Here is a 12,291-nt window from a genome sequence, read left to right as displayed (position 1 = left end):
AGTCTAAAAAACGACATAGGATCGTTACATTTGTTGTGGAGCTGAGTCTGTCCGCATCCCTGTGCTTTCCGTCAGAACTCACGATGTCGTCCCGCAGGATGTCAGCAGGTGCTTTTGGTCATTTGGATTAATTTGTTCAATTGATGCTCTAACAACGCCTACGTCATCTGCAAGCAACTGGAAGAGATTCTAAGCAACGCTCAAACTCACAGGCCTGCATAATTCGGTGGCTCGCGTTCTTAAGACTTCTGCTTAAATCGGACACAACACTAAAAAGATCCACCGGGTTGGGGCTACACATCGGGTCCGTTTTTCCGGTTACCACCGTCCGCCCACTGGGAAAACGAACCCGCACGCGCACCTCTGTGTCCCCCCGCGCTGACGCGAGGGGGCGGCGGGCTTTCCTGACTGGCTGGAACGAGCGATGCCTTCCGCATTCGTCACTTCCGTGTGCACCGAGGCTTTTGACCGGCTAGGAGCTGGAATCGGCTAGGTTCCTATTTCGGGCCTCTGACTTCTTACCTGCACGCAGCTCGCCTTAAGCGGCGCTAAGAGCGGGGACATGAGTGTTCCTGTGCCACCGCCCCCGGACGGGGTCCTGACAGGGACCTCCGGCAGCCTGGAGGCCGGCGAGCCCACGCTGGGTACGGCTGTTCTGCGGGGCGACTGCCCACATGGGCCGGGACCGAGTGGGGGGGACTCCAGCGCAGGCTGCCCTCTTGCTTTGCGCATCCACGAGCGGAAGCCTTGGTCCCCACTGTTGGGTGCGGTCAGTTTTTGAGAATTTTAAGTTTGTGTTGTTTTTTGACTATGTGTCATAGCGTCAGTGGTTGGGGATAGGTTTGTCAGAAAGGTTGATTTTCAGAGAACTGTCCAATATTGGCTACTCATGAAATAGTCTGACTTACTTGGTGGCATTATTTTACCCGTCACCCATCATTACTTACTCCAGCAGCCGTCCCAACAGTTCCAGGAGAGATTTAAGCATCAGTGCTCGAACGCATCCATTAATTTACTGTACAGCCAGATGGACACTATTCCTGTATACCATTGTCTTTGTGAGATTGAGACTATCATCATTTAAAGCATTTTCTGTGCGCTTTGGTTCATATGAGGGACCCTAGATGAGGAAGGCTTGTCTGACCCTTAAATAATTTCTTGGTTCCAGAAATAGGAAGCTACAAACCACTCTCAGCATTTCCTGACCCTGCTTTTCTTAATGACGTGTTTTCCTGGCTTGTTCAATTATATCTGCAAATATACTGTAGTATCTACTTGCAGCTTGGGCCATTCATGGTTTTGCACAGAACTCACAAACAGCATGAATATAAATTGAAGCCGATGTTAGAGAGCGGGCGAGAGACGGATAGGTGCTGCAGATTGATCTGGAACTTCTTGCTAAACAAACGCTCTTTCGCAGAGCTGCCCGATCTTCTGTTAATGGCGTGAGGTTACTCACATGAAACTTTGAAACTGCGTTCAGCTCTTCTTTTGACTTCCTTCTCTTTAGTGCAGAGGGTTCTGTGTTTGCACCCTGGAGCCACTAGTTCTAAAGCTAGTTCACCTATAGTCTTTATTCTTCCAGGGTTGTCTGTTCTGTTGTTACAGTACTGCTCCAAGAAAGCTCCAGTCGTGTCATTCCCTTGCTTAGAATCCTTAAGTGGCTTCTTACCGCTTACTAAGTTTAGATCCATAAAATTGACACACAGGGATCCTTACAGGCTGGTATATGTTAACAGTTTACTGTTGCTATGCTGTGTGTGCCCATGATTCAGACACATTCCCATTTTTTTCCTCATTTTTTTCTCCTAACAATGTTGCATCTCTTCCACTCAGATTTGTATCCATTTGTAAGTGGTGGTTGGTGAAAGTTGGTGCCATCTTTTAGGAGGTTTTTTTCAGTGTCAAAGATTGCACAGATGTTTTGCCCAGCTGTTTTCTAAGAGTTTATTCCATGGAAACAGGAACATGCAAAGATTAGCTAGGAATATCACTGTAACTTCCTAGCACCTAGAAGATCACAAACATTTTCACTGTTTGAAATAGCAAAATGTGAAAATAATGTAATCTATACACAGGAGACTGGATCAACTACTATAGAATTTTGTTCTGCTAAGAAGAACCGAGTAGATCCGTATACATTGGTGTAGAAATATCTCTAGGAGGTATTTAAAAGTTGCCACGTGTGGCGGCACATGCCTTCTCTTGGGAAACTGAGGTAGGAGGGTCAAGGCCAGCCTAGGCTGTGTGGCAAGACTTTGTCTTAAAGCAAAACAAAAATAGAAGACCTTCAAAATAGTATGTTTCATTTATGATGAAAAGACCCTGTGCATGACTGGGTAAAGACAGTTTCTAAATGTCTGTGTCATAATCCTGCAGAGTGACTTCATTGGAGTTAGGCCATGAGAAGGACTGTTCTTTTTCCGTTGTGCCCTTCTAAGTTTTTGCAGTGATTAATAAAGTGAACAAAAGGAAAGGAAATGAAGGCATTCAGTGTCTTCAACACCCAGACTACCTTTAGAAATCATCTCAGACTCCATAACAGTTCTGGTAATGACTTTGCATACTCCCCTGTATTGTGCCTACCAGGGAGGAGGATTTACCTTATTTATTGTTATGACTAAAAAATTAATACATAGTACGTGTTCAGCAATGTTCATTGTGTTCATTGTGTGAATCTGGTAAGGAACCCTCTTTTTTTTTTCTAGTCTTCTACAATGAAGTACTTGGAACTTAGCAACCATATGTATAAAAACATTAACTGAAACCTACCCAATGATTAATAATAGTTAGAATGGGAAAGGGAGGCACATGAGTTAGAGTTAGAGTTAAAGTGTGTATGTGTGTGTGTGGGGGTGTAGGTGAATTTGTTGTTACATCTTAAAATATCCTTATTGGGTAAGTCTTCCTCTTTGCTATTTCATTTTTGGTTTGGAGTGTTTCAGTTTCTGTTTACTCTTTCCCATTTGAATTCTGCCTTGCAGTTTTGAACATTCTAGTTTGTGTCTTTAGGGTTAAAATTAAAATTGTACAATTTTATCTTGATTTTCTAAAAAATTGAATATGAGAGCTTGTTTCCCTCAGCCTTTTCTGAATTTAAATCTGTGATGAGCATGCTGAGAACTGTAGTAATGTGTGAAACACTCTAGAAAGTCATCTAATTTGATTTTTAAAAGAAATTTTTTATTTTCATTTTCTGTGTGTGTTTTTCCTATATGTATGCATATGTACTATGGGTTAGCCTGGTGACCTTGGAATCCAGAGAGGATGTTAGATCCTTTGGAATTGGAATTATAGATGGTTGTGAGCTGCCATGTGGTTGTTGGAAACAAAACCTGGATTCTCTGTAAGAACATCCAGTGCTCCTAACTGAGTCACCTCTCCAGTCCCATCTTAATTTGATGGTAATGGTTGTTACTAGACTATAATTGATGACAGATGTTCCCGAGCTTAATGTTAATTATGAAGTGCTTTTTGGGATACAATTTTAGTGAAGTGAACATTTTACCTTTTTCTCATTCAATATCAATGATTGTAAAAACCTTAAAAACATTCATTGACCCCCACTTTGAAACGGCTCTGTACTTCTTTCCTGGAAATAGTAATTGATGGGTATTTATCTTAGATATTTGAATGCCTGGAAAAGGATGAGACATCATTCCTGGCATCGGGTCTAGATTAGCCCATAACATGATTAGAACACAGTATTTCCTATAGCAAATTAAGGTGCTGAATCTTTTTTTTTCTTCTCTGAATTGAGTCATCACACGTCGCTGAACTTGTGTTAGTAGGCCCAGGTTCTGGGTCCCTATTTCCCAACTGACTTTCTTAGCATTGACCCTGGTACACAGAAGATGCTGAGTCTTAGCTAATAAATGACAAACAACCCTCTTTAATATGTAAATATACTGAGCAAAAAAATGCCCTGCATTTTTTTCTTTTGTGTTCAAAACTTTTTTTAGATATGCCCTTTTGTTTATATAATTTCTTCAACAGTTTTTATTCTCTACTTGGTTGTGAGTCTAACCTTTAATGACTGAACCATCTCACCAGTCCTCCCTGTAAGTTCTCTCTCTCTCTCTCTCTCTCTCTCTCTCTCTCTCTCTCTCTCTCTCTCTCTCCCTCCCTCCTCCCTTTCTCCCTCCCTCCCTCTCTCCCTCTCTCTCTCTCTCTCTTTCTGTGTGTGTTGGGGGTATTCAGTGGGTTCCTGTGAAAGTCAGAGAAAGTTGTCCGGAGGCTTCTCTCCTCTTGTGGTGGGTTTCAGGGTTGGATGTGGGTGTCACGTGGTTGGGCTCACCTAGGAAGCTCTTTGACTCACTGAGCTGCCTCATCAGCCTCTAGTTATGTAATTTCTGCACGCTTTTCAAAGCATTAATGCATTAATTCAGTGACGGTTAACTCATCCTTCAATCTGACTCCTTGGCAAACACAGTCTAAATTTTACATAACATAAAATTTGAATATGCTAATGCTTGTTTATTCTAGACTTTATTCTGTACTTGCAGCTTAAAGTTACTTTTCCCCCCAGGTTTGGTGATACGCAGCTTAGAGGGCTGAGGCAGGGGGATTGAGAGTTCTAGGCCAGCATGGAAACCTTGTTTCAAAACAAGAAAAGCTCAAAACAACACAGAAACCCTTTTTGCCATGTTTAGTGAAAGCTCAGCAGGCAAGCATTTAAAAGAAGTGCTGCTGTATTGGGAGAGGTGAGCTTCCTTCACTCCTGTGTGGGCTCCCCCTCCGCCTCTCTGCAGTGCAGCAGCATTAGAGCTTCCTAAATTTGGTTTTCTCTTGAGCACAGGTTTGAGTGATGCGTCTCCAGATGAAGGACTGATAGAGGACTTTGCTGTAGAGGACAAAGCTGTGGAGCAGCTGGTGGGAGGCCTGCTGTCCCACTACTTACCAGATCTGCAGAGGTCGAAGCAAGCCCTCCAGGAACTCACGTAAGCCAATGGAAAGCCAGCTGTGCGCCCCTTCCTTCTGTCACTTGGTAGTGGCATGTGACAGTGGCATGACAGTCTTAGCTTTTGGAACATTGATCATTGCTCATTTCTGTCTTAGAGAGGTACTGTATTGCCAGCTGGGTTTCCAGCTTTGCGTGTTAGCTGGGATAAATGTGATTCCTTGTAGTGAACCAATACTAAGAATGTAAAGTTTGCTTTGTCTGTGTGATTTTGTTTCAGACAGAACCAAGTTGTGTTGCTAGATACACTGGAACAAGAGATTTCAAAATTTAAAGAATGCCATTCTATGTTGGACATCAATGCTTTGGTAAGTCTGTTCTTGCTTGTAACTGAGTGAGATTTTATTTTACTTTTTTTTTTTTTTTTTTTTTTTTTGGTTTTTCGAGACAGGGTTTCTCTGTGGTTTTGGAGCCTGTCCTGGAACTAGCTCTGTAGACCAGGCTGGTCTCGAACTCACAGAGATCCGCCTGCCTCTGCCTCCCAAGTGCTGGGATTAAAGGCGTGCGCCACCACCGCCCGGCGAGATTTTATTTTAGAAAGGCTTTATACCTCTGCATTTTGGTGATCTTATCCTCCAACTTTCATGTGTAGAATTTCTTTTTCACAGGGACTCTTGGTTGCTTTATTAGATTCCCATGGTTTCTGGCTTTCACATGCTGAACATGTATTAGGAATTGAGCTTAGATGATGACATGAAAACAGAGTGAGGGACATTTGAGACATGGTGTTTACCATTAAGGAAAGTGAAGTCCTTTTTGAAGGGTCAGTTATGTGGTTTCTTTTATTAGTATTTCTTACACCATGGTGAGATGGACATGTTAAAGATGAATAATTGGATAGTTCAATTTCACTAGATGCTCCTAGGAGAACAAAGGGACTTAGCATAGGCAAGGTCATGTTGCTCCTGACCTTCCTGGACATTAGGAACTGCTTGCCCGCATGGCTTTGCAAGAGTTCCTGCACATCCAAAGCAGATTCTGTGTGACAAAGGAGGATCAGATCGTTTCCCTATGTAGTCACCAGTGTTCACTAGCACTGACGGCCTTGGTGCAGAGAGTGCAGTCTTTTCAGCAGCTGACTGACTTCTTGTGGAGGAGGTGAACATGGCCGCACTCACTCTTCTTTTCCTTGGCATTGGCGTCGTGATCAAATGGGTGTTTGTTGACTGAACAAAAGCTGAACAACTGAACAGAATTCTGGAATGGACAGAACTGAGTTTTTCACTTATTTCTTCTCTTTGCCCAAGAGTGGTTTTAATTCTCACACAGAAATTGGAAACGGGAACGCCCTGCAAGCTGCACATAGATGGTCTGTGAGCTGACTTTACTAACTGCTGCCCGAGAGGCAGCCCCTCTCGCTCCAGGCCTGTTTCTCATCCCTTGTCTCTGTTTCTGAGAGTAAGGTTCCTTTTCCATTCTCTGCCACTCTCTGGGCCTCCATCACTTCTCCATCCTCAGCTTCTCCTAGCAGGATCGTTTTCACTGCAGACTGTGATGCAGAGTGTACTTTACTTCCGGGAGAACAGTGTGTGTCCGTTAGTGGCTGTGTTGACATTCTGACTGCAAAAGCACAAGAAACATAGCTGGATTTGTTGGCCATTCTCTCAGAATCTGTGCTGTAGCTGCCATTTTCCTGACAGGAAGACACATTGCTGGCTTGTTCTTTCAAAGGCAGTAGTGGTTGTTTTAATTTCTGGGTTATGTGGTATGTTTTTGAAGCAAAATGTTGTTTATAATTTTGTTAATATAAATATGTTTTATGTTTAATAACGTGTGTGTGAGAGAGAGAAAAAGAGGAGAGAAAGAGAGAGAGAGAGAGAGAGAGGGAGGGAGGGAGAGAGGGAGGGAGGGAGAGGGAGAAGAGAGAGAGAGAGAAGTCCTGGCTGATATGGAACTTACTATCCAGAGCAATCTGGCTTCAGACTCACACAGATCTCGCGGCCTTGGCCTCTTGAGTGCAGGATTAAGGAGTGCACCATTACACCCATCTTTAATAACTTTTTTTTTTTTTGTCAACTGAATTGAATCGGGTGTTTTCAAAAATCCTGCTAATGGTTCAATGAAATCTGTATCATAGAACTTAAAATATGTACACAATTGAGGTTCTAAAGTTTACCAGTTCGGGAAGGATGAGCTGTAGTTTAAGTGTGGACGTAGTTGTCAGTCTTGGCATTTCCTGCTATCTTATCTGACTCTGTTCAGTTCACAGAAGCGAAGCACTATCATGCCAAGCTGGTGAATATAAGGAAAGAGATGCTGTTGCTTCATGAGAAAACATCCAAGTTAAAAGTGAGTGGGAGCTCTTGGATGCCCTTTTTACATGGAATTTTATTTTTCTTCAGTGTTCATGTTTTGGCGTTTTATACTTCTGGGCCCAGTAAGATATCAACTCATGTTGCATCATTTCCCTTTAAGAATGAAGTCTTTTGATCCCTCTGCTAGTAGCTGGGCTGATAGGCTCATCTCTGCATGTGGAGTTGTAGTTCATATTTAATGTGAGCGGGGAGTAAAGTTTTCATTGTCGTTCTAAATTAAGGGGGCCTTGAATTACTCCAGATAAATTTAAAAGTTAAGCATGAGCTTTATTGATATGTATTGACTAACTTGAGTCAAACATTATTATTTTTAAGTTCTGCCATAACTGTAACCCTTGACTGCCCCCTCCTTCACTCCCCAATCTCTCTACAGAAAAGAGCACTTAAGCTCCAGCAGAAGAGGCAGAGAGAAGAGCTGGAAAAGGAACAGCAGAGGGAAAAGGAATTTGAAAGGGAAAAGCAGCTGACAGCCAAGCCAGCCAAAAGGACATGAGCAGCCTAGCTGCGGGTGTTTGCTGCCCTGTCGCACTCCCTGGATCTCCAGTGCTATACACAGAGAGGGTGCAGATGGTACCTTATGGGCATGTTAGAAGTCCTTTCCAGGGTTGCTGTATCTCTGTGATTTCATTTCTCTTCTTAAAAGCCTTGTTTTTGATATTTACATTTTCAACTTTTGCTTAATTTTAAAATTTATTATTTTGATTTTAAGTCATTTGTAACTGGAAAACACTTTGGTTTTTACTGGAGTCTGGACACTAGTTCAAAATGAGCACAAGTGCTTGGGCTTCTTGAGAATTGCTTTATAGTTTCAGTTTCTCCTCCCATGATGACAGGCCTTTCCTGCACTGCGACACTGACTTCTGGCAATTGCTTTTCATTACTTAAAGAGAAGTTCCAGTTGTCTGGCCACAGATCTCCCGGGAAGAAAGCCGCCGAGCCTTTGTGAAGAACACAGGGCATGTGTGTACCTGGAAATACCAGCACGATAGATATGGGTCAGGGGAGGGGGTGCCAGGCGGATTCTTCAGCCATTCTGTTTCTCAGGGCTGGGGCTCATGCAGATCCCATTTGTTCCTAAAGCTGTGCGGTGATGCTGGACCCGCCAGATGCTCTGTGATAAGTCATCCAGTGCAAGGGCATGTTGTGCTTTTTCTTTTTTACTCAGGGTTTCTACAAAGCCCTGATGTCCTGGAGCTCACTCTGGAGACCAGGCTCACAGAGATCCACCTGCCTCTTATCCCCAAGTGCTGAGATTAAAGGTGTGTGCCACCACGTCTGGCTCAGGGCTTTTTAAAGTAGAGAAAAACCCACTGCTGTTCACATCATGTGTAATCACAGGGCTGGTGGCTGTCAGTAAATAGTATACAGAAGAGGCAGCGTGAGACCTTCAGTTATATTCTTTTTTCTATGCTTTGAAAACAAAAAAATTAATTTACTGTACTTACTGTTTAAATCCATGACAAGTACTTCACCTATAAAATCACTAAATTGTTTTATCAGACCCCTTTTAATATACAATATTTACACCTATTGAAAAAGGAAGTAGGAAAGTATTACTAGATAAAAATATAGCATATAGACAGAGTACTTCTGCATTCTAACCTTGTTTGAGTGACAGGTAAGGAAACTTGTTACAAGTCATAATGCCACCATATCAGCTAGGAAAAGCCCGCAGCATCTCTGAGTCACCTGGGAAAAGCCTGTTTTGCTTTTGGAAATAATTAATCATAGGTTTATATTTATTAAGTATATCCTTAAGCCTTCCATCACTTTAGAAACCCATAAAGTTAGCAAACTAAGCTACATTTTAGTAAATATTTTGATCCCAGAAAGCAACAGATGTATATACAAAGTACATAGTTGAAATCTTTGGGCAAGAGGCAACAAGAATGTTAATGGATGAGAAGCTATGCTAGTCCAGCCCTATCAAACCGTGGATCACAGCGGGCGAATGAGCATAACCAGCTGCTGCCGATGTGTAAATTCTTTCCATGATGAACCTATATAAATAATGCTATGGTTAGGCTAGTAATAGAAAAATACTATCTGTAGCATGCTATAATTAGAGGAAGTTAATGTTTTAAAACAGAAAAATAATCTATGCTTTTTACTTGTGAGGAAAAATGGCAACAATATTGTGATATTTATTACCTTACAATAAATTTTCATTGATTTTAAGTTGAGCTACGGCTATTAAAGCCTTATGGCATGACTTCACATACCATCAGTTCATTAGACAATCAGCAGATGTATTGTCCTTGAATTTTCCAAAACCTTAGTTTTTCATGTGTAAAGGAGGACACTAGAGTAGGGAGCTCTCAGAAACAGAAATGTCGAAGATACCGTGTATCTGTACAACTCAGAGCTTCAAAATACAAGCATCATACATACGAGCAATAAATAAGTCAGACCTGATGCCATCAGTTAACAAGATAATGACTAATTAGCTGCATGAAAAAAATCCAATTGCTGCTCTAAAATTATTCATAAAATAGAAGGTACACCAATGTTTTGAACGCTGGCTACCTAAAAATATTTGGAATACAATTTGTCCACCAAAAATATATCTGTTTTAAAGAGTCATTTGTAAAACATAAACTCAGCTTTATACGCACATTTTCTTCTCTTAGGAAAAGGGCACTTAGTGTATAGCTAAGGCATTCAGAACATAAAGATCCTGTTGACTTCCCTATTTGGAAGAAGGTATTCTGTGCAGTTTTAAATTTATATTTATAAAAATATAAATATGTCTGACAGAGATGGAATAGTGCCTGCTGGAAAATCCATTGTCAAGGCCACGAAAACAATGCTGACTCTGTTTCATTCTTAGTTGCCAGAAACTTCCCAAATCATAAAAAATAATCAAGGTATTCCGAGTCTTCAGAAGTGGGCTCATGGTCTTTTGTTGTCTTCTAATAGCTGTTCAATTTCAGCCAGTAAGCCTTCATTCCCTCGAGTATTTCCAGCAAAGAGTGCATTTCCTTCAGCTGTATATGAAACTGTTTAATCATCTCCTCTTGCAAATTTGCAATGTCCTAAGGCAAGCGCCCCTGAAGTCATCCAAGGTTTCCTGTGTCATGTTCTGAATGAAGCGAATCTGAGCAGAGGTCGGTGATACATTGGGCTGACTGGTCCCAAGGCTATCCACTATTTTTTCTGAGAGTCAGCTGGCTACTCCAGCAGTGACAGAAGATGCTACCTTTGGAACTGGAGTTGAGGATCCATTGACTGAGGGCTTCAGTTTCCTTTTTTGGCTTTTCATATTTTTCAAGATTTCTTGTTTGGTTACATGATGGAGAGGTATTTCGAATTCCTGGTTCAGTACCAGAGGAGATCAACTTTGCAAACTGCTTTAAGGAGTCCTTCGGCTCCTGCTTCTTCCCCAGGTATGTTCTCTTCGCCTCAGCTTCCAGATCATGTCTCTCACTTTCTTCTTTTCCTGGAGATCCCACGAGGACAGAAGAGCACTGGAGTGTAGTACCAGAGTGCTGGAAGTGACTGGATTTTTTTCCTCAGTGGGAATGCTGAGTTCAGCTGCACTAGAAAGTCAAGGCCATCTCTTTTGCCTACAGATTCATTACCTCTGTTGGCTACAGCATTGTCTCTGACTGGTGAGAACATGTCACCTAAACTACTTTCCCTAGTGTCATCAAAGCTGGAGAAATCTTGGCTTATTCCACCATCTGTTTCCTTAAAATATCTCTATCTATGCTTCGAGAAGACAAGCCTGCTTTATCCTGAGCAGCAATGACTCCTTTGGCCACGGCTGTCGTCACAGGCTGTGGGAGAACTGTGGCAATGGAAGAGGCAGTTGCTTCTCTGACGGCCATACTGCTGCTGCTTACAGCAACACTCCGTTTGCTCACTGATGTGCGCTTATTTGAAACTTGCCTTTGTCAGAGACGTGGAATACTGAAATGCTCTACATTGTACAGATGTCTGTGGGCTTTGATGGTTTTCACGGGTGTTTTCGGCTTACGCCATACTGATATATTTTCCCACGGGAAGATCCAATAGCCCAAGTGGCTCCATCAGACATGAAATCTACTGAGGTCAGAGGAGTGTCGGCCACTAAAGTTCTCACCAGCTTCTTACTTGAAGTGTCATGGAGAATGATTCTTTTATCCAGGTCCATGGTTACAAGCAGCAGTCCATTGCCAGGAGAGAAACATGCCTGAAGCTGGAGTCTTGCATGTCCTGTCAAAGCTACGACATGAGCTCTGACTGTTGACATCCCAGAGGGTTACTGTTCCGTTATCTGAAACACTGCCAAGGAGAGACTTCTTAAACAGGGAGTACTTCACGTGCCGGATGGGCTGATTACTTCCGTGGCCAAAAGGTGTACTGGATGTATTCATGGTTATGCTGTGCAAAACAATCTCATCACTGAGAGAGACCCAGAAGCAATGTAGCAATCATTCCAATTGTATGCCACACAATACCTTTATGATCCTTGAGAGACCGATTAACTCATTTTGATTTTAAATCCCCAATATTAACAGTGTTATTTAGGCCTCCACTTGCCAAATACATTGATGTGGAATTTAAATCAACACGTCTGCTTTTGGCCTTCAGCAAGCTCCAAAAGTGGGACAGATTTACATTTGCAACTTGACACCACCATTTTGTCACCGCTGTAGGTTGCTATCACTAGGAAGTTATTATTGCTGCTCCAACATATTGAACTGATTCCATGTGGTGACGTGTGGCGGTTGAATTTATCCACCAATGCCATACATGAAGCATCCCATATTTTAATATCATTGCCTGATGAAGCAAATCTAAGGTTTTCTTGCATGACTCAGCCTCTCAAGCCCCTCTCCCTGCTAGATACCTTCAGTTATATTCTTGATGTGATATATGGGGACTTACTCTGTATGGCAAATGAAGTTTCATTGTTAGAAATTAAGCGTGTATTAGTATACTTCCCCATTTAGTGTTTCATACACAACTGGGCTCCATCCCTACTGTGTATGAACAGTGCAGAACTACACAGTGGTAGTAGAATGCATCTTT

General features: G+C 42.2%; 1 protein-coding gene and 1 pseudogene across 1 annotated transcript; one reads left to right on the top strand and one right to left on the bottom strand.

Annotated features, from left to right (window-relative positions):
• The first annotated feature begins 483 nt into the window (after positions 1-483).
• Positions 484-9,369, top strand: Bloc1s6 (biogenesis of lysosomal organelles complex 1 subunit 6). The gene is made up of 5 exons (XM_057780939.1): positions 484-644; positions 4,799-4,940; positions 5,181-5,268; positions 7,163-7,249; positions 7,649-9,369. Exons 1-5 carry the CDS (start codon positions 563-565, stop codon positions 7,766-7,768), a joined length of 519 nt encoding a protein of 172 aa, XP_057636922.1. The 5' UTR covers positions 484-562; the 3' UTR covers positions 7,769-9,369.
• A 786-nt stretch (positions 9,370-10,155) lies between these two features.
• LOC130881370 (protein NEDD1-like) lies at positions 10,156-12,073 on the bottom strand (annotated as a pseudogene).
• Positions 12,074-12,291: the final 218 nt, after the last annotated feature.

The sequence above is a fragment of the Chionomys nivalis genome, chromosome 9 (genome assembly GCF_950005125.1).
Source record: "Chionomys nivalis chromosome 9, mChiNiv1.1, whole genome shotgun sequence".
In the NCBI taxonomy this organism is placed as follows: domain Eukaryota; kingdom Metazoa; phylum Chordata; class Mammalia; order Rodentia; family Cricetidae; genus Chionomys; species Chionomys nivalis.
The sequence above is the reverse complement of the archived record's forward strand: the minus strand, read 5'-3'. Positions and strand labels throughout refer to the sequence as shown.